Source organism: Gasterosteus aculeatus, chromosome 20 (genome assembly GCF_964276395.1).
Source record: "Gasterosteus aculeatus chromosome 20, fGasAcu3.hap1.1, whole genome shotgun sequence".
Taxonomy (NCBI): Eukaryota; Metazoa; Chordata; class Actinopteri; order Perciformes; family Gasterosteidae; genus Gasterosteus; species Gasterosteus aculeatus.
In genome coordinates, this window is record NC_135707.1 from 667,114 (window position 1) to 687,923 (window position 20,810).

General features: G+C 52.2%; 1 protein-coding gene across 4 annotated transcripts; it reads right to left on the reverse strand.

Annotated features, from left to right (window-relative positions):
• Window positions 1–787: 787 nt before the first annotated feature.
• tg (thyroglobulin) lies at window positions 788–19,434 on the reverse strand. 4 transcript variants are annotated; one of them, XM_078094278.1, is made up of 49 exons: window positions 19,310–19,434; window positions 18,915–19,023; window positions 18,573–18,670; window positions 18,249–18,404; window positions 17,941–18,100; window positions 15,489–15,595; window positions 15,252–15,395; window positions 14,866–15,051; window positions 14,053–14,534; window positions 13,652–13,975; window positions 13,552–13,609; window positions 13,378–13,416; window positions 12,547–12,777; window positions 12,118–12,222; window positions 11,966–12,043; window positions 11,790–11,890; window positions 11,435–11,546; window positions 11,179–11,340; window positions 10,909–11,100; window positions 10,240–10,367; window positions 9,933–10,083; window positions 9,693–9,851; window positions 9,309–9,617; window positions 9,068–9,172; window positions 8,871–8,980; window positions 8,528–8,633; window positions 8,258–8,431; window positions 8,018–8,188; window positions 7,660–7,746; window positions 7,493–7,564; window positions 7,190–7,327; window positions 6,937–7,113; window positions 6,607–6,721; window positions 6,322–6,410; window positions 6,098–6,247; window positions 5,925–5,984; window positions 5,670–5,804; window positions 5,415–5,597; window positions 5,113–5,317; window positions 4,889–4,976; window positions 4,527–4,677; window positions 4,260–4,456; window positions 3,194–3,373; window positions 2,772–2,909; window positions 2,314–2,501; window positions 2,029–2,133; window positions 1,702–1,842; window positions 1,240–1,412; window positions 788–980 (listed from the first exon to the last, which is right to left on the reverse strand). In XM_078094278.1, the coding sequence occupies exons 1-49, from the start codon at window positions 19,377–19,379 to the stop codon at window positions 883–885; spliced, it is 7,197 nt and encodes a 2,398-aa protein (XP_077950404.1). In that variant the 5' UTR covers window positions 19,380–19,434; the 3' UTR covers window positions 788–882. The 4 variants fall into 4 exon arrangements, with proteins under 4 accessions (XP_077950404.1, XP_077950403.1, XP_077950402.1 ...); XM_078094277.1 differs by having other exon boundaries at window positions 6,098–6,244; window positions 6,331–6,410; window positions 13,552–13,975; XM_078094276.1 differs by having other exon boundaries at window positions 6,331–6,410; window positions 13,552–13,975.
• Between the last annotated feature and the right edge of the window lie 1,376 nt (window positions 19,435–20,810).

Consider the following 20,810-nt stretch of genomic DNA (forward strand, 5'->3'; position numbering starts at 1 on the left):
GGTGGTTAGCACGGTGGTGGTGTTATGTTGTTAGCATGGTGGTGGTGTTATGTTGTTAGCATGGTGGTGGTGTTAGGTGGTTAGCACGGTGGTGGTGTTATGTTCTTAGCATGGTGGTGGTGTTATGTTGTTAGCATGGTGGTGGTGTTAGTTGGTTATGACGGTGGTGGTGTTATGTTGTTAGCATGGTGGTGGTGTTAGGTGGTTAGCACGGTGGTGGTGTTATGTTGTTAGCATGGTGGTGGTGTTAGGTGGTTAGCACGGTGGTGGTGTTATGTTGTTAGCATGGTGGTGGTGTTAGATGGTTAGCACGGTGGTGGTGTTATGTTGTTAGCATGGTGGTGGTGTTAGTTGGTTATGACGGTGGTGGTGTTATGTTGTTAGCATGGTGGTGGTGTTAGGTGGTTAGCACGGTGGTGGTGTCGCTGCGAGCCTGTGAATTTCCCCATTGTGGAACTAATAAAGGAATATCTTATATTATCTCTCAGATGATGGTGTTAAAGCCGATCAAATATCACATTATGCCTTGTCATAAAAAAAGTTAGTGTCAAAAAAATGCTAATGTAGTACAGAAAAACTATAGTGTCAAAAAAAGCGCATAGCATCAAAAACAAAGTAATTAAAAGTCCTAATATATATAGTATGCCAAAAAATGTGATAGAGATAATTAGATTAAATTATGTGAATACATGTCATGAAAAAAATACAAAATGTTATGTCAAAAAATATAATGATAGTCATGATGTATTATGTTGAAAATGTGACATAAAATCAAAAGTACCAATACTTTACAATAGTAAATTATTTTCTTTATTGATTAACACAGATTTGATTTCTTCACATGTCACAAGAGGAAAGGATGATGACAATAATGTCCCTAGTTTAGTTGTAGGCATCTTTCTCAGTCTGTGATTGGCTGGATGGTAGAGCCAATGGGAGCTCAGGGACCACAAGCTGGACAGGCTCCGCCCCCGATATACCTAGGTCAGGAAACAGGAACATTTATTTCCATAATATGTTAGACATACAAGGAATTTGACTTGGCAGTTGGGGCATAACATCATAAAGTAAGACAATGGACAACAAGAGAGGTAAGACGAAAAAATGACTTGAACAGGCAAGCTAACTAATTAAGTGAAACTCATATTTTATTTAGGCCCTAACAAAACAGCAATAAAAGAAATAAAACTTGCTAGCCCATGTTAGTCAATTAGTTCAGAGAACTATTCCTCTGCTCACCGCTCAGACTGGTTCCCAGTTGGCTCCATAAAGAGCAGGAGCTTTGACTCAGCCCCTGACGCTGTTGGAGGGCGGAGCCTATCTGCAGATAGTGGGGCGGGGCCTGAGAGGACAGCACCGGCTGCCAGCGGGGCAAAACTGACTCCGCCCACACACGTGACGGGTTTGGGTTCCTGAGGAAAATAAAACAGATAAAAAATAGACTTTATTATCCAACAACGGTTGTCCTGATCAATCAATTGTTAATCTAAAGAGTTAATCCAATGAGAGTTAAGATAACGAGTGTTAATAGTTCAATTTAAATAAACATATCTTTAATCCTTAAACGACTTTTGAGCTAATGAGAGTTGATCTAAGAGGAGTTAGTCTAATGAATTTTGATCAATCAATCTTTGATCAAACAGGAGGTAATCAAACAAGCGTTCATCTAACGATTGCTAGTTGAAGGAGCGTTGATCTGACCCGCTCTTGATGAAGCTGGAGACGTAGGTCATCATGGCCAGAGAGAGGCGTCGGTCAGAGGAGGTGAAACGCTGCGAGCTCATTGGATGATGAGGCGTCCCGAACACCAACTGAACATCCAGAGGAACAGACGCATCGGCCCTGCGCGCAAGAAACAGCCGATCAATATCTTTCATCGGCCCTGATTGGCTCAGTGGCAGAGAGTCGAAGGAAAGCTGCGGTTGTAAAGAAAACACAGTGACCAGGTGAAGGGGCCTGGTACGCTAACGCTATCAAACTAGCTAAACCACTTGCTAGCGTTGGCATTAGCGTGTCCGCTGTCGGTACCTGTTGTGAGAGCTGGTGGCAGGTTGGTGGTACAGGAAGACGTTAGCTTTGCTGTTAGCCCAGTGGCTAGCCATCTGCAGACTGGGACAGATGATAAACAGATCTCTGCAAACAAACAAACAAACAGTCATTCAGAGAACCAAATCTCTGTGTTTACTCAAAGTTGTCGCCAGGTGTCTGGAGGGACGGACAGACAGATATTGAAACTGTATTGCACGAGTTAGCCGTTAGCTTGTTGTGTTAGCTGCTTGCTCTTTTTGGACGCTGAAGGCCTCGTTGTCTGACCTGGTAGCGTTGTCGAGCGCTCTGGAGAACCGGTTGTACCCAGCAGGCGAGGCGCCGTGATCCAGAGAGTAGAACCAGGCCGCCACCTCCTTCAGCGGGTCACTTCCTGTCACGCCGCCCAGCGAGCGGCTCAGGGCCTCGTAGAACGCCGTCTTACCGTCGGCTCGACCCCGAAGGGCCTCGAAGTCCTGGAGACAGAGAAGGTCTCTGATCAGACTGATGTACGTAGGAATTCTCTAATCGTTTGACGTTATGTGCTGAAATATCTCCATCGCTCTCTATAATGAAGATTGTGAAAGCCTGAATGATTTTAACACGTTTTAATCATAGAAGAGTCCGTTGACTGATTAACCTTTTGAACGTCTCCTTATTTGCCCACATAACGCATGTGTCCATCCTGTCATCTCAGTGACGGCCCCTATGACGGCGTTTGAGCCGTTTTTTGTGTGACCTCTGACCTTTATCTTGCGAGCGCGGCCGATCAGACCGTCGTGTTGCGACGACCCCAGCAGGAGGTCGACCCCGTGGAGGGAGGGCCGGGATGAGGACGGACGGGCCGGAGCCCAGGACTGGAAGGGGCCGCTGACCGCCAACAGCTGCATCAACAACAACGCATCAACAGACCAAACGATGTCATGAGATCAGCTGGTGAACGACGAACGGCAGAAAATAATACAAATACTCAGAGGCAGGAGACACATAACAATGTAACACTGATATCAAGTAGATTCTATTGTTTTACGATTTCTGTCAAATAAATGAGCATTTTTATTGATTTATGTCCATATAAGTGTGTTATTCTGCACTTCTAGTTCTCTACTTCTCGTCATCACAACTGTTTCCATTGAAATGAAGGAACGTTCGAGGGGTCGATTCGTACTTTGGTCTGAGCGGCGTTCAGCGCGGACACAGGCGCCGCTCTGAGGCAGGCGGCCATCTTATCGTCATCGCCGTCGGGGAGGTCAGATGTCACGCAGCCGAGCTCTTTGGCCAGATGCACCGCCCGGCGTCTGGAGGCGGAGGAAGTCTGGACCAGTGACGGAGAAAAGACAGAACCGCCCTGGAGAACCAACGACAGGACACTTAAAATATATTATCTATAGTATTATAATATTATACATTATATTATTATACCTAAATATATTTCCATGTTGCAAGACAAGGAGTAATACTAAGGGGGGAGAAGAGAGGAAGAGGAGCAGATAGGAGAGGAGATGGAGACAGTGAAGATGAAGAAGGTTAGGAGGAGATAGAAAAGGAGAAAGATGAGAAAGGAAGGTGAGGAGTAAAAGGAGGAAGAATACCATGAGATAAGGGAGGAGGAGGAGATAGAAGCGGAGGAGATAAGGAAGGAGGAGGAGATAAAGGAGGAGGAGGAGATAGAAGCGGAGGAGATAAGGAAGGAGGAGGAGATAAAGGAGGAGGAGGAGATAGAAGCGGAGGAGATAAAGGAGGAGGAGGAGATAGAAGCGGAGGAGATAAAGGAGGAGGAGGAGATAGAAGCGGAGGAGATAAAGGAGGAGGAGGAGATAGAAGCGGAGGAGATAAAGGAGGAGGAGGAGATAGAAGCGGAGGAGATAAAGGAGGAGGAGGAGATAGAAGCGGAGGAGATAAAGGATAGAAGCGGAGGAGGAGATAGAAGCGGAGGAGATAAAGGAGGAGGAGGAGATAGAAGCGGAGGAGATAAAGGAGGAGGAGGAGATAGAAGCGGAGGAGATAAAGGAGGAGGAGGAGATAGAAGCGGAGGAGATAAAGGATAGAAGCGGAGGAGGAGATAGAAGCGGAGGAGATAAAGGAGGAGGAGGAGATAGAAGCGGAGGAGATAAAGGAGGAGGAGGAGATAGAAGCGGAGGAGATAAAGGAGGAGGAGGAGATAGAAGCGGAGGAGATAAAGGAGGAGGAGGAGATAGAAGCGGAGGAGATAAAGGAGGAGGAGAAGTTCTCACCATCAGCATCATGCGCTGGAATGGAGGAGGAGAGGGAGATGAGAGGAGGTGAAGGCTGGTGACATCAGCGCCTCCTCTCTCCGACCCGACTGTCACTGTCCTGTTGTCTCCGCCCACCAGAGAGATGTGGGCGTTAACCCAACGGAGCACCGCCTCTTGGTCCGACAGCCCGTAGTTACCACGGAGACCAGACGAACCTGCAGGACGCGTTAAAGTCAATAACTGTGATGTTGGTGTTGTCATAGTAACTGATGTCCCGGTGTCTACCTGTGCTCAGGAATCCCAGGGCTGCGGTTCTGTAGCTTGCCGTTACCACAACCACATCACCCACAGCAGCAAGGGCGGAGCCATCCAACAGGCCTGGGCTTTGATTGGCCGAGGGGTTGAAGAAGAAAACCAGGACTGGGACACGCCCCCTCTGACAAAAATAAGTACAAGCATGATGCAGAATGGTAAATATTATTGTCACCTTTAAGGATCAGCTGGTGTTGTTGGACAATAAACATTACTTTGATGACCTCATAATAGATCTGATCATCAATGTAATTGTCAAATCAATTAGTAATATAAACAATCCTCCTAATCGATTAGGAATCAATAATAAGTTATTGATAGCAACAAGTTCTGACCAGAGAAGCAGGAGTGAAGATGTTGAGGTAGAGACAGTCTTCACTGGAGGAAGGAGAGTCTTCATCACCAGGCTGGATACAACTAGGACTGAAGTACAAGTACACAGGATCACCAGCAGAACGTACATCGTCATGTGTCTGTTGTGTCCTAAAGTCGAACAACAGCCTGTTATTATAGACGTTGACCCTGCACGTGGACCGTGATGTCCTCTGTGGTGCGTTACCGGGGCCTGGTGGCGTCCCAGTCTCCTGACCAATCAGACGGCCGAGCTGCCTCGAAGCGCAGCGATCCGGTTGGCGGACGAGCGTACGGGACGCCCAGGAACTGAACCACCCGCTTCCTGTCCGAGCCCAGGGACGTTTCCACGACGACGCCCCGCAGGGTCCCATGACCCGGCACGGAGAAGGACGTGACCGTGGACAGACGTTCTGCAGAGAACAGCAGGACGGACAGACGATGAAGCAGTTGGCCGTGATTGGCTGCTGCCTGTCTGGACGGCTGGTTCCTCTCCCTGATTGGTCTGACCTGTCCTAAGGTACACCCTGGGGGCAGGCTCTCGGATGACCAGTCTGCAGGAGGAGGCGGGCCTGGACGAACTGGGGGCGGAGTTCAGTCCGCAGGCCGTGGTGTCGGGGTAGAGGACGCAGCGGGTGGCGGACGCCTCCTCGCTGAGCGACACGGCGACACAGGACTCCGCCTCCTGACACGCTGAAACAGGAAGCGACGGCGATGTGAAGCCATTCAGTCAAATGAATTCTTTTAATGGTCAGCAGCGGTTACCATGGAGACACCAGTCCCTGGTCTTTTCCCTGTTGGTGGCGATGTCACGGCTCACGTGGATGACATCATACGTGCGCATGGACGGGTCCACGAGGAATGATGAGTCAGAGAGAAGACGCCATTGGTCCAGAGACACTGGGACACAAACAGAGGCGTAGTATTACTAATACTGACAGTAGTATTGTAAATAGGAGTAGCAGTACTTTACTTTATGTATTCATTGAGTAGTAGTGGTAGTAGTACTAGCAGTAGTACCGTTGGTTGTTGGCAGGCTGAACTGAGGACAAAGAGCCGGAGAAGAACTCCACTGATTGACTGGAAACACAAACAGAACTCATTAAACACGTGAGTGTGTGTGTGTGTGTGTGCGTGTGTGCGTGTGTGTGTGTGTGTGTGTGTACTTATATTATATTATTATATATCGTTACCGGGTTTCTGGTACCAGCCCAAGGGGTCCGGTGAGGTCTTCACCACAGAGGGGGAGCAGTCCTGAGTCCTCCAGGTCGTCATGGCGACCTCGCTGCAGGTTTGAACCCCGAGACTGATGAGTGACACACACACCACGCCGGACCCGCCTGCTACACACAGACACACACACATTTAATATTTTGTAACAATATTTATATATATATACATATGTATTCCTGGTTACCATGGTTACCTGACGATTCAGTGTCCTGGACGAAGCCGATGCCGCGGCAACAAGGATCCTCATCACAGCGCCGCTCACACTCCATGAACCTGAACGCGCACACACACACACACACACACACACACACAACAAGGCATTTTAAAATACACCACTTGGAACGGGACTAAATCTTCAATGTGTGTGTGTGTGTGTGTGTGTGTGTATGCGTGTGTGTGTGTGTATGCGTGTGTGTGTGTGTGTGTGTGTGTATGCGTGTGTGTGTGTGTGTGTGTGTGTGTGTGTTACCCCTCTGACAGGCGTGTGGTTTCTCTCAGGCTCACTCGGCTGCGTATCGAGTAGGAGACCATCTTCTGGAAGGAAACTCTCTCGTAGAAGCTTCTGACCGGTCCAGAGAGATCCACTGGACACACACACACACACACACACACGCACACACACACACACGCACACGCACACACACACACACGCACACGCACGCACACAAGTTAAAAAGAGGAGAAGAAGACTCTTCGGGCTCCTGGTGTGTCCTCGGTTCCTTTCCTCAAGGACACATCCGAGCCTCCTGTCTCCTCGGGACTTGTTTGAAGGAGTCTAGGAGGGAGGAGGCGGGCCTACCCCTCTTGGCGTGGGCGTTGCGGGGGGCTCTGCCCAGCAGGGGCCGGCAGGGCCTCCTCAGCGGCTCGTGGTACGCTCCACACTGGCTGCCGTCGGCGTGCAGCGAGCAGGCGAAGAACCCCGGCGAGTCGGCGTCCCCGAGGTCGGCCACGGAGCAGCGAGGCTCGCCGTCGCATCCTGAGGAGAAAACATGAAACGTCTTCACCGACCGACGCGCGAGGTGGCCGGTCGCCAGTGGGGGGGCGGGACCTACGGGCCAGGCACCAGAGCAGTGCCTTCTGGGAGTCGTAGTTTTTCCTGTTGAGCCAGAAGGAGAGCGAGGGGAGCGCACGGAGAGGGTCCACGTGCACGTCTTCTTCAGAGAGGGGGTCGAACTTCATCTGTACCGAGTCTACACACACACACACACACACACACACACACACACACATGATACCTGGATCACGTCCTCGGTAGAGCTGCAACCGGTAGTTACTGTTACTTAACTAGTATTGTGAGGTACCAGTACTGAAGTATTTGTGTGGTACTAACGCAGCACTTGAGAAGCAGTACCTACCATCTGGAGGAGGACTGAGTTCTGCTGCAGCACACAAAGAAGAATCAGAACCACCAGCTGCTGAATCACCATCTGACCAACAACAACAACAACAACACCAGTGAGACAACAAAGATGAAGCAGCGGCGCCGCGGGGCTAGCGTCACCGTGACCTCGAGTCCAGGTACCGGGCTTCAAGTAGACGGCCTGGAAGCTGACGATGGATGCCTGGTAGTCCTTCTGGTTCTTCGTGTCGGCCGGAAGAGACGATTCATCTGGAGGAAGAAACGAGGAAGTAAAGATCTGAGACAGGAAGTACATATTTGTTCCTCAGTCAAGGTCACCAGCGATCAATGGTTGTTAAGTGAAGACACACTGACAACAATGAAGAAGAGAGCTGTCAATCAGCGTGTAGCCCCGCCCTAAAGCTTCTGTCTGACTCTAAATGGAGCATCATTTATTAAATGAACTGAAGAAGACTGAGACATAAACTCATGTTTACTGAGGGAATAAATCACCAGAATGAGAATTAAGATTCTTTCTTACTAATGTTGAACTTTTCTCCTCCGAAGTCAAACACGAAGCTGCTCTGTTTCTCGTTGTAGGCAAGCCCCGCCCCACAGACGCGATTGGCTGTCCCCTGTCCGATCATGTCCCAGTCCTTGTCCCCGCACATCAAGACTGACGGAGCTCTCAGCCAACCGCACAGCAGAGAACCTGAGAGGGGGGGGGGGGGGGGTTGATTATCCTGTCGCTCAGCTGACGTGCGTCTCCACGGCAACGCACCTCCACTCAGGCTGTTCCGGTTGAGGACAAACCCGTCGCAACAGGCGTCGCGGCTGCAGCCGTCCTGACAGAAGCGGTGTGCGTCGGAGAGGGAGGTCCTTCCCGAAGGGAACACCTGTATCCTGAACACACCTGAGACGGCCTTCGTCATGGTCATCCTCTCAAACTCCTCTCCTGATGCGCACACACACACACACACACACGGGCGCCTGAGCATTTGCAGTGCGTCTCGACATCTCGTCAGTCGTCTGGTTGCCGTAGTTACGATACCTTTCTTCCTGACAACCAGCAGGTCGGAAGCCCCGCCCCTCACTCTCAGGGAGCAGCTCAGCGAAGAGAAGAGCTCGGCCCGCGAATTACCCAGAAAGCCAATGGTCTGAGAGAATAAAACAAAGTATCACTTTAAAATGCACAGATTTTTATTTAGTTTATTGGACAGCTCTAAATACTACATTACCCATGAGCCTCAGCGGCTGTGGCGGAGAGGACGATATAGTGTTGCCGTGGTTACTGAACTGATCAGCCTTCTGTGATCTGTGATCTTTAAGTTCAGCTCGAAACAGAAACTGAAGCTCTGTGACGTATTGTGTGCGTGCGTTGTGTGTGTGTGTACCTGCTGGGAGGCGTTGCAGTGTGTGTTCATTGTGTGCGTGCTGTACAGTTCACACACACTCCGTCGGTTGATCAGCGCCACATAGTGGCAGGACGGCTCCACTGCACACGCTGAGAGAGACACAGACCATTATAACGACAACGTGTGTGTGGGCCTGTGTGTGTGTGTGTGTCTGTGTGTCTGCGTGTGTGCGTCACCTTGCACACAGGATGTGAGGTCAGAGGTCGTCGTTTGCAGGACTTCTGTGTCTTCAGCTCTGACAATCAGATCTGATCCGGGAACAGCCTGAAACTTGTTGAGAACTGCAGCACAAACACACACGTACACACAGACACACACACAGACACACACACAGACACACACACAGGTCACAAAGGGCTTCACAATGACCACACAAATAAAACCACACTGCCCTCTTATTGGCTGCTGAGACTCCACCTGAGCACTCATCATCGGTCCAAGGCTCGTCCCTGTTGGTCCACTCAAGCTCCGCCCCCTTGCCGTCGAAGCACCTCCACCTGCCGGACAGGAAGTCGGGCTGTGCCGGGAGGAAGTCGCCCCGCTCCGAACAACGCAGGCCCCGCCTCTGACATTCAGTCAGACATTGATTGACAGATGACGCTCCAGGAGGCGAGGAGCCCGTGGGACACTTGTGGCATAAGTCCCGCCCCTCTTCGTCCTGATAGGTTCCCTCTGGACAAAGAAGACACGCCCCCTCCCCAGAGTAGCTCCCAGCGGGACAGACAACTGCGGAAACAAAACGGAATCAAACCTCCGACAGCCGAGCAGACGGAGGTTTGATTCCAAAGGACGGCGTCTCACCGCAGACTTCGCCGTCTCCAGCCAGCCGGTAACCATGGGAACAACCGAAGCTCGGCGTCGTCACAGAGACAAGACGAGGTTGTGATGAAAGCATGGAGCGGATATTACCCAGAAGCCCTTGGATGCCCTCCAGGAGTCTGGACTCATTCATGAAAACACCTGATGGGAAGAATGTAAAAATAAGACTCCAGAGGAGGAAGAGGAGGAGGAAGAGGAGGAGGACGACGACTAAGTGCTCACCAATGTCGTGGAGGTCGGGGAGGTCAGAGGTCGGGAGGTCAGAAAGTTGGGCGGTCCAGGTGAAGGTTACCTTCAGAGTGTCATCACCAACGCACAACAAACTCACCGAGGAGTCATCGCACAACGACACGGAGAGAGGAGACACTGGGAGCTACACACAGACACACACAGACACACACAGACACACACGAAAAGATAAAATAAATAATAATAACGTTAATAACACTATTAATAGTAATTAACAATAATAATATGAATCATAAATATGGTGCCAATTGACGGTGATGATGTCATCATCGGTGACCACCTGTGCAGAGCAGAGCCCCCTGCTGGTCATCATGGAGGACAACAGGGACCGTAGGCTGCTGATCTGAGAGCAGGACGAGGACAACGTCCACAGCTGAGAGGACGACACCGACTGGAGGGGCTGAGGGACTACACACAGGGACACACAGGGACACACAGGGACATACACAGAGACACACACAGAGACACATACAGGGACAGACAGGGACAGACACAGAGACACACACACAGGGACACACAAAGACACACACAGGGACACACACAGAGACACACACAGAGACACATACACAGAGGGACAGACACAGGGACAGACACAGAGACACACACACAGGGACACACAAAGACACACACAGGGACAGACACAGAGACACACACAGAGACACATACAGGGACAGACAGGGACAGACACAGAGACACACACACAGGGACACACAAAGACACACACAGGGACACACACAGGGACAGACACAGAGACACACACAGAGACACACACAGGGACACACACAGAGACACACACAGGGACACACACACAGAGGGACAGACACAGGGACACACACATTTCACCCATTCATTAAAGTCTTAAAGGGCCACAACCTTGTTAATTAATGTTTTAAACTGAAAATAGTGAATATAAACTAAATCATGACGTGTTGCTTTAAGGATCTCGTACCCCGACAGGCTCCGCCCACCGGCCCGTCGCCTCCGTCCCACTGGCGACTCTCGGTCCGGCACAGGAAGTTGCTGACAGGCAGCGCGTTCTGGTAACCCCGGTGACAGATGAGGTCGCAACCCTGCTCACCGTTGGCGGCCGGGCGGCACACCAGTGCACCATGGGTAACGGCGGCGGCGGGACAGAGGGGACCTGGACAGGAGAGTGAATGGAACCAATCAGCCGCCTCCTCCGTGCCCGTTGGGTGGCGCCCATTCTGTTCCTACTCACGGTCACATGATGGCGTCCGGCCCGTCCGCCGGGGGGTCTGGGTCCCGCCCACCTCGTGTCCGTCCTCGCCAACGCACCAGCAGGAAGTGATGTCACACTGCAGAGGGACAAAGGAGCCGTCGGGGCGACACTGGGAGCCCCGCAGCTCACACCAGCTGGGACCTGAACGCACCACAGGAACACCCAGGTTTACGGACCGACAGCAAACGCATCGCTAAAGGCTTTGGACAGTGTGTGCGTGTGCGTGTGCGTGTACATGTCAGGTGTCCTGCAGGGCTCCGCGTCGCCATCTGCATCGTCTCCCCGGTCACACGGTTCACACACCAGCCAGCAGCGCCACCTGTCTGCAGCACGGAGAAGCCGCCGTCCTGAAGCACGCAGACACACACAGACACACACAGACGCACACAATTAATATTACACGGTTCATACACAAGATAAGTACCCATCGAACTAGAAACACGGCCTTAAGGTTTAGGTCATCAAACATTACGAGGTCACAGTGACCTTTGACCTCCAGCGTCCAGATGGACGTTGGTGACAAAGTTTGTGTAAATTTTCTCCACATTTAGTCATCGTTCGTGTGTGTGTGTGTGTGTGTGTGTTCCTGCCTCGTCACACTCCGGTCGGTACAATGAAGTGACGTCATCAGATCCTTTCATCCAACCGGAGAGCAGCGAGTGAGTCTGAGCTCTCTGACAGCGCGTCAGACCTGCAGGGGAACACAAGATGAATATACGTGTGTGTGTGTGCGTGTGTGTGTGTGTGTGTGCGTGTGGTATCTCACATGTAGGCAGGCGCAGTGAGCGGCTGCTCAGAGAGTCAGCGATGTACTCTCCCTCTTCATCAACACACCAACACTGACCTGAGAACACAGACAAGGTGAAGAAGACCTGTGTGTGTGTGTGTGTGTGTGTGTGTGTGTGCGTGTGTGTGTACCTGTGCTGTGGTAACACTGGGTGTGTAACCACTCTCCATCGTTCTCACACTGGGGGTTGAACAGCCGGTAGGAGCGACGTCGGGGGGGCAGGAACATCTGGAGCGCTGGAGGAGGATTCACACGTTCATCTCACTGCGTTCCTACAGCACGTTTCTTAATCCCGCTTGAAGAGACTTTAGCTGATTACACGTCACACGTCGGGGCGGACGAAGGTGATGTGATGTTCCCCAAAATAAAATCTTATTTGATTTTATTGACATTTTACAGCTGTTTTCAGAGAGGTAATAATACTATTAGGTTTTAGTATTTTGTTTTTTAGAAATAATAACTTCAGTTCTAAATGTATTCAGCTTTTTAAAAAGCTTCATGACACACGTGTACTAGTATTGTTTCTCGTGGTGTGACGTCACCATCGGACCGTGACTCACTGGAGAAAGCGGCCAGTCGCAGCGCGCCGTCGGAGCGGCCCAGAAGCCCGTCGGCGATCTGCAGCTCCTCCTCCGATTGGCCGACGAGAAGCTCCTCCGGGGTCAGACGCAGACCTCTGGCCAATAGGAATCCGTATCCCAGCGGGAGGTGGGAGGAGTTAGAGACGGCGACGATGCTCTCCACTTCCTGTCTGAAGGCGGCGACCTCGTCTGACGCGCGGGCGCAGCTCCCTGTTAGCATTGGAGGCCATTTAGCGTCGCTAACGCGTTAGCATTCAGCTCCGATGGGCCGGTGTGGCTCCACCAGCTTTATTTTGTATTTAAGATTTCATGTTTCACTAAAATGTTCAGTGTAGCCCGGGAACAACATTCATTTAGTATGTACATAGTACAAGTATACGATAAATAGAAACAGGTGGATTAAATGTGCTTCAATAAGAGACTTAATATCACAGTTCATGCAAATGTGTATCGTTTGTGTGTATCTACAACAGACATCAGTCACGGTTTTGTTTGTGTTTAATTGGCTTGTCCTGAAATCAACAGCCAATCCAATTCCATTCTCAGGTAGAGGGGCGGGGCTTAGGCGTGCCGGTCAGGGTCAGCGTATCAGAGAAATGTTAGTGGAGGGGGCATGTTATATTAATGTATGGATTAACTGATATCATGTCAATATAATTGATATTAATGTTCACGTGTTCACGTGTTCACGTGTAATCCGCCTTTGAAGCCTGTTTGATGTGTTGAAGTCCGGAACACAACGTTCTTGTTTTTTAAAAGTGGTATCGTACCATTGAACCATAAGACATGGATTATTTAGCTTCCTCTGACCTTTAGATGACTGAAGCTCCTGAGTCGTCCTCTTTGGACCTGAAACAAAAAGACGACCTTTCATGACTTTGTTTTCAGTCCAGGATGAAACTCCTTAAAGTTCCTTAGAATCGTTTCCCTCCGCGAGGCCTCAGGCCCAGAACCCGGATCCACATTAGACCTGTGATATCTTACATGTGACAGCAGACATCTCTGTCCCCTCGGCGTCCATCTCTGTCCCCTCGGCGTCCATCTCTGTCCCCTCGGCGTCCATCTCTGTCCCCTCGGCGTCCACGCAGAAGCAACGTCCCCTCACGCACTGCAGTGGCAGGAAGTCGCCGTCATCGGAGCACGCCGGCACGTGGAGCTCGGCGCCGGCTGCCATCTCCGCCTCCACCTCCAGCGCCGCCGCCCTCTGCCTCTCGCAGCGGCTGGCGCACCGCGGCCGGCCGGCGGCGGTACGCGAGCCGGCGACCTCTCGACCTCCAGCGTCGACGCACCAGCAGTCCCCGGCCCAGCACTGCACGTCCTGGAAACCTCCACCGGACGTGCAGCGGGGGACGAAGATGGCCGCCGGCGGTTGGTCCTCCGAGCAGGACGGCAGCAGAGGCGCCAGGACCTGGAGGCGTTTCCGTGCAGATCAGTTTCAGTGGCAGAAGAAGAGTTTCATTCTTTTACTTTGTGCGGAGGTCCGACCTGCTGCACCGAGGAAGCGGGCGAGCTGCTCCTCAGTGTGTGTTGAAGGGCCGAGAGGAAGGCCGGGTCCTCCAGGGCGCCGCTCACGGCCCGGACCAGGTCCCGGTGCTGCCGGAGGCTGGCGCTCTGGGAGCCGAGCGCCCCGCGGGCTCCAACGGCGCCGCTGAAGTTGAAGGAGGCGGCGTTTTTCAGGAACTTCCCTCCGAACAGGTTCTCCTGGAGGCGACGGGGGGAGGAGCCAGCCAGCGCCTGCAGAGCCCCGCCCACCGAGGGGAAGAGGCCGTGCAGGACCTCCACCAGGAGAGACAGGAAGGAGGTGGGCTCCGCCCCTGCAGGTAAAAGCTCCCCGAGGGGCCGGAGAAGGGCGAGACAGGACGCCGGGCGTCTGCCGGCGTCCGCCCGGAAGGACGGATCCGCCGGACCGGAGAAGAGCCGAGACAGAGCAACGCGGCGCTGAGAAGGACAGACAGACGGACCCGTGCCTGGGGGACAGGACAGCGTCCATCGTTCACATCCGAGTGCAAATAACGTTTCAACCAATCAACAACCGTTAGCAACTAACCGCTAACGGCTAACCAACTTATTCAGGCTCCGCTCAGTAAAGACTGTGATGATGTTTTTATGGGTAATTTATAAAATGTTCTAGTGATGAATCCAGATATTTTCACATGAATATAAAATAGAAACCAAAAACTAAATTACTATAAAAAAGTAAAAATATACCATTTGGTATTTGTTGGTGGTTTACTGACTTCACAGCGTTAAAAGTAAAGAGATTAAAATAAACAATAATGTGGATGATCAAATATTCACCGCAGACCACCGAGTCTCCAAGACGCCGCGTCCCAGGAAGCTCCGCCCCCGTCGGGTCCACGCACCAGCACTGCCCCCCCTGCTGGCACTGCCTGGAGGTGAAGGCTCCTCCGCTCTCACAGGACGGGACGTAAGCGCCGGATGTCTCCACGGCCGCCCGCCGCTCCTCCTCGCAGGCAGACGGACCTGAGGGGGGTGAACCAGTTCAAACCAGTTCACGTCATGGAAACCAAACGTTCAAACCAGTTCACGTCATGGAAACCAAACGTTCAAACCAGTGTTCGCTGGTCCAGACATTCCTCTGCCGTTGGTTTACTGGTGTTAACTGGTTTAAATGTGCTCATAACTCTAGGGACCCGTTTGGGTGAAGTGAGGTGATGGTTTACATCTGAAGTGTCCGGTGAGGGCGAGGAGAACTCCCAGCATCCTCCTCTGCAGCACGCGGTAGACGTTTGTCTGAGAGACGGAGCGACCGGACCGCAGCCCCGAGAACGCAGAGTCGTACACCTGGGAGAGGAGGAGCTCCACACCTGGACAGGAAGTTCACCCCCTCATCATCATTAGCATCATCTCCAGTGTGTGCGTGTGTGTGTGTGTGTGTGTGTGTGTGTGTGTGTGTGTACCTGTGTTGTCCAGCTCTCTGCCTCGGCTGTCTGAACAGAAGCAAAACGAGGAAACCATCGGGAAAAACGTCCTGAAACTACCGAATGTCTCAAAGGCTTCTGGGAACCTGAAACAACACACAGACAGACAGGTGGGCTACCTGTTGAAGGCGAGCAGACAGACAGGTGGGCTACCTGTGGAAGGCGAGCAGACAGACAGGTGGGCTACCTGTTGAAGCTGAGCAGACAGACAGGTGGGCTACCTGTGGAAGGCGATCAGACAGACAGGTGGGCTACCTGTTGAAGGCGATCAGACAGACAGGTGGGCTACCTGTTGAAGGCGAGCAGACAGACAGGTGGGCTACCTGTTGAAGGCGAGCAGACAGACAGGTGGGCTACCTGTTGAAGCTGAGCAGACAGACAGGTGGGCTACCTGTGGAAGGCGAGCAGACAGACAGGTGGGCTACCTGTTGAAGCTGAGCAGACAGACAGGTGGGCTACCTGTGGAAGGCGATCAGACAGACAGGTGGGCTACCTGTTGAAGGCGATCAGACAGACAGGTGGGCTACCTGTTGAAGGCGAGCAGACAGACAGGTGGGCTACCTGTTGAAGGCGAGCAGACAGACAGGTGGGCTACCTGTGGAAGGCGAGCAGACAGACAGGTGGGCTACCTGTTGAAGCTGAGCAGACAGACAGGTGGGCTACCTGTGGAAGGCGATCAGACAGACAGGTGGGCTACCTGTTGAAGGCGATCAGACAGACAGGTGGGCTACCTGTTGAAGGCGAGCAGACAGACAGGTGGGCTACCTGTTGAAGGCGAGCAGACAGACAGGTGGGCTACCTGTTGAAGGCGAGCAGACAGACAGGTGGGCTACCTGTGGAAGGCGAGCAGACAGACAGGTGGGCTACCTGTTGAAGGCGAGCAGACAGACAGGTGGGCTACCTGTTGAAGGCGAGCAGACAGACAGGTGGGCTACCTGTTGAAGGCGAGCAGACAGACAGGTGGGCTACCTGTTGAAGGCGAGCAGACAGACAGGTGGGCTACCTGTTGAAGGCGAGCAGACAGACAGGTGGGCTACCTGTTGAAGCTAAGCAGACAGACAGGTGGGCTACCTGTGGAAGGCGAGCAGACAGACAGGTGGGCTACCTGTTGAAGGCGAGCAGACAGACAGGTGGGCTACCTGTTGAAGGCGAGCAGACAGACAGGTGGGCTACCTGTTGAAGGCGAGCAGACAGACAGGTGGGCTACCTGTTGAAGGCGAGCAGACAGACAGGTGGGCTACCTGTTGAAGGCGAGCAGACAGACAGGTGGGCTACCTGTTGAAGCTGAGCAGACAGACAGGTGGGCTACCTGTTGAAGGCGAGCAGACAGACAGGTGAGCTACCTGTTGAAGGCGAGCAGACAGACAGGTGGGCTACCTGTTGAAGGCGAGCAGACAGACAGGTGGGCTACCTGTTGAAGCTGAGCAGACAGACAGGTGGGCTACCTGTTGAAGGCGAGCAGACAGACAGGTGAGCTACCTGTTGAAGGCGAGCAGACAGACAGGTGGGCTACCTGTTGAAGGCGAGCAGACAGACAGGTGGGCTACCTGTTGAAGCTCAGCAGACAGACAGGTGGGCTACCTGTTGAAGGCGAGCAGACAGACAGGTGGGCTACCTGTTGAAGGCGAGCAGACAGACAGGTGGGCTACCTGTTGAAGGCGAGCAGACAGACAGGTGGGCTACCTGTTGAAGGCGAGCAGACAGACAGGTGGGCTACCTGTTGAAGGCGAGCAGACAGACAGGTGGGCTACCTGTTGAAGGCGAGCAGACAGACAGGTGGGCTACCTGTGGAAGGCGAGCAGACAGACAGGTGGGCTACCTGTTGAAGGCGAGCAGACAGACAGGTGGGCTACCTGTTGAAGGCGAGCAGACAGACAGGTGGGCTACCTGTTGAAGGCGAGCAGACAGACAGGTGGGCTACCTGTTGAAGGCGAGCAGACAGACAGGTGGGCTACCTGTTGAAGCTGAGCAGACAGACAGGTGGGCTACCTGTTGAAGGCGAGCAGACAGACAGGTGAGCTACCTGTTGAAGGCGAGCAGACAGACAGGTGGGCTACCTGTTGAAGGCGAGCAGACAGACAGGTGGGCTACCTGTTGAAGCTGAGCAGACAGACAGGTGGGCTACCTGTTGAAGGCGAGCAGACAGACAGGTGAGCTACCTGTTGAAGGCGAGCAGACAGACAGGTGGGCTACCTGTTGAAGGCGAGCAGACAGACAGGTGGGCTACCTGTTGAAGCTCAGCAGACAGACAGGTGGGCTACCTGTTGAAGGCGAGCAGACAGACAGGTGGGCTACCTGTTGAAGGCGAGCAGACAGACAGGTGGGCTACCTGTTGAAGGCGAGCAGACAGACAGGTGGGCTACCTGTTGAAGGCGAGCAGACAGACAGGTGGGCTACCTGTTGAAGGCGAGCAGACAGACAGGTGGGCTACCTGTTGAAGGCGAGCAGCAGGTCCAGCTCGGCTCCCTCGGTGCTGTTAATGAATTTACACTGGACCGGCAGGAAGCTCCCGTCTGCGGCGCACTGAGGAGGAGAGTGAGACCTGAGGCCGTGCAGGAGGCGTCTGGTCCTCACCTCACAGCTGCCGGGACCTGAAGGTCAAAGGTCAACAGGTTGGAGTTATTAGTACTAGTGGCTGTGTAGTTTTTGTAGCTATAGTTCCCACAGCAGCAGTGTCCCTATGTACATATATGTGTGTGTATATATGTATAGTATCCGTAGTATCAGTAGTATTTGTACAATGCTCAGGCGTCCCGTCCTGTCGGGTCCCGTAGAGCTCCATCCCATCCTGATCCACACACCAGCACTGCCCCCTGCTGGGCTCACACTGAACAGACTCAAACAGGCCCGAAGGAGAACAACGCAGGACCGCCTGCTGCTGGCAGGGGGACGCACCTGCAGAGAGACAGACAGGTAGAGCCAGAGACCACAGGTGGACAGAGACAGATGGGCTTTCTCTCAATGAGTTTAGATAAGTGATAACTTCTATATGTATATATACTTTGTATATATATACATATATATATAGAAGTAGATATATTTAATGTGATAAGAGTATCTCACAGTGAGTGGCAGAGTTGTTGGTTCGAGTCCCGACGACCTCAACACCTTCAGGGTCGACACACCAACACTCGTGACCCCGCCCACTGCACTGCACGGGCCTGCACACACACACACACACACACGCACGCACGCACGCGCACACACACACACACACACACACACACACACACACACACACACACACACACACACACATACAAACACACGCACACACACACACACACACACACACACACATACAAACACACACACACACACACACACGCACACATTCTATTGCATGAGGCCTAATACTATATCTGGGAAACTTTTATTTTGTAAATAGAGAATTAGGGTGCTTACCTGAATCCGCCATCGTGGGCACAGTGGGGGGGGTCATCTCGTTGCCCGGCAACAGCTGCGGCCCTTAGCGATTCACACGGGCCGAGCATCTCCGAGTCCAGCTGGTACTCTGGAAGGAGACACGTGTCAATGATCATCGGGTGAGGATGAGTAGAGCCGTGCAGAGCTCTGTATATATATGTATGTACATGTGTACATGTACATACATATATACACATATATACATAGACATATGTACACATGTATCGACTATTGATCAGAAACAGAAAAAGACAGGTAATGACGACGGACAGGTAGAGGGAGACTAACGGACAGGGACAGACAAACAGTGAGAGACAGACAGTCAAAGGCACACAGACAGGCGGACAGACAGTCCCGGGCCCAGGTGTGTCTACCTGAGGCTCGGCCCTGCAGCAGCTCCAGGCAGCAGACCAGGAGGAAGGCGGTGTGGAGCAGACGAGCCATGGTCTCCGTGGTGACGGACCCGGCGCCGCTGTCCTTCTTATAAACCTGCAGACCTGCTGAGTCACCGTGAGGAGGACGGACGCACACACCTGGAACCGGGGGTCCTCGAACGCCACTCAGGAGGGCGGCCGGCGGACCATGAAGCCCTCTGATTGGCCAAGAGCATCTCTGAAAGGAAGATGAAAGGGGGGCGGGAGCAGTGTGACGTGGGTCCTTCTAGTTCCACCACGCTGAGGAGGTCTCACCACAGGACAGGTGTCCCCTCTGAGGAGGTCTCACCACAGGACACGATGTCCCCTCTAAGGAGGTCTCACCACAGGACAGGTGTCCACGCTGAGGAGGTCTCACCACAGGACAGGTGTCCCCTCTGAGGAGGTCTCACCACAGGACAGGTGTTCCCGCTGAGGAGGTCTCACCACAGGACAGGTGTCCCCTCTGAGGAGGTCTCACCACAGGACACGGTGTCCCCTCTGAGGAGGTCTCACCACAGGATAGGTGTCCACGCTGAGGAGGTCTCACCATAGGTGTCCACGCTGAGGAGGTCTCACCACAGGACAGGTGTCCACGCTGAGGAGGTCTCACCACAGGACACGGTGTCCACGCTGAAGAGGTCTCACCACAGGACAGGTGTCCACGCTGAGGAGGTCTCACCACAGGACAGGTGTCCCCGTTGAGGAGGTCCACCGGAGGACAATATCAATTACAAAAATATGTACAAATATTCCGCCAAACGATACGCGTGTATAGTACACGGTGTACATATGCGTGTACGTGTAAAGTACACAGTGTACATATGCGTGTACGTGTATAGTACACGGTGTACATACGCGTGTACGTGTATAGTACACGGTGTACATATGCGTGTACGTGTAAAGTACACAGTGTACATATGCGTGTACGTGTATAGTACACGGTGTACATATGCGTGTACGTGTAAAGTACACAGTGTACATATGCGTGTACGTGTAAAGTACACAGTGTACATATGCGTGTATAACCCTACACACACATATACATCTATATACGTATAAATGTGTGAGATTTTATAACTGATGCGAAATATATAAATATATTTTATCAAAGATTCCTAATAAACGGTGATTGTTATATTGATCTGTAATCAATACGTTTTATTAAATCCGTCATTTTAATCTGAGATTTTTCCCTTCTGAGAACAACCATTAATATTGTTATTTTACCACGTGTATTTTTGACCTGATCTCATGGTTTCTGTCTCCCGGCTTTGGAACCAAAGTCTTTTACTCCTTAAACATTTGAAAAGCTAAATATCAGTTTAGTTTCCTTTTAATGTCCCGGTGGTTCGTTCCTCTGTAAAGTGTCTTTCATGAAGCGTCAGAGCTTTCTTTGTAAAAGCAGTGAAGCCCCTTTGTTCCTTTACGTCATTTAAAGCAGCAGGACACACGGAGACAG

Coding starts and splice junctions, on each gene's coding strand:
- tg (XM_078094275.1), bottom strand. CDS start 19,379: ATGGCTCGTCTGCTCCACACCGCCTTCCTCCTGGTCTGCTGCCTGGAG. Junction 15,396..15,488: donor CAGAGAGCTGGACAACACAG/GTACACACACAC, acceptor CTTCCTGTCCAG/GTGTGGAGCTCCTCCTCTCC. Junction 2,910..3,193: donor TGAACGCCGCTCAGACCAAA/GTACGAATCGAC, acceptor TTGTTGATGCAG/CTGTTGGCGGTCAGCGGCCC.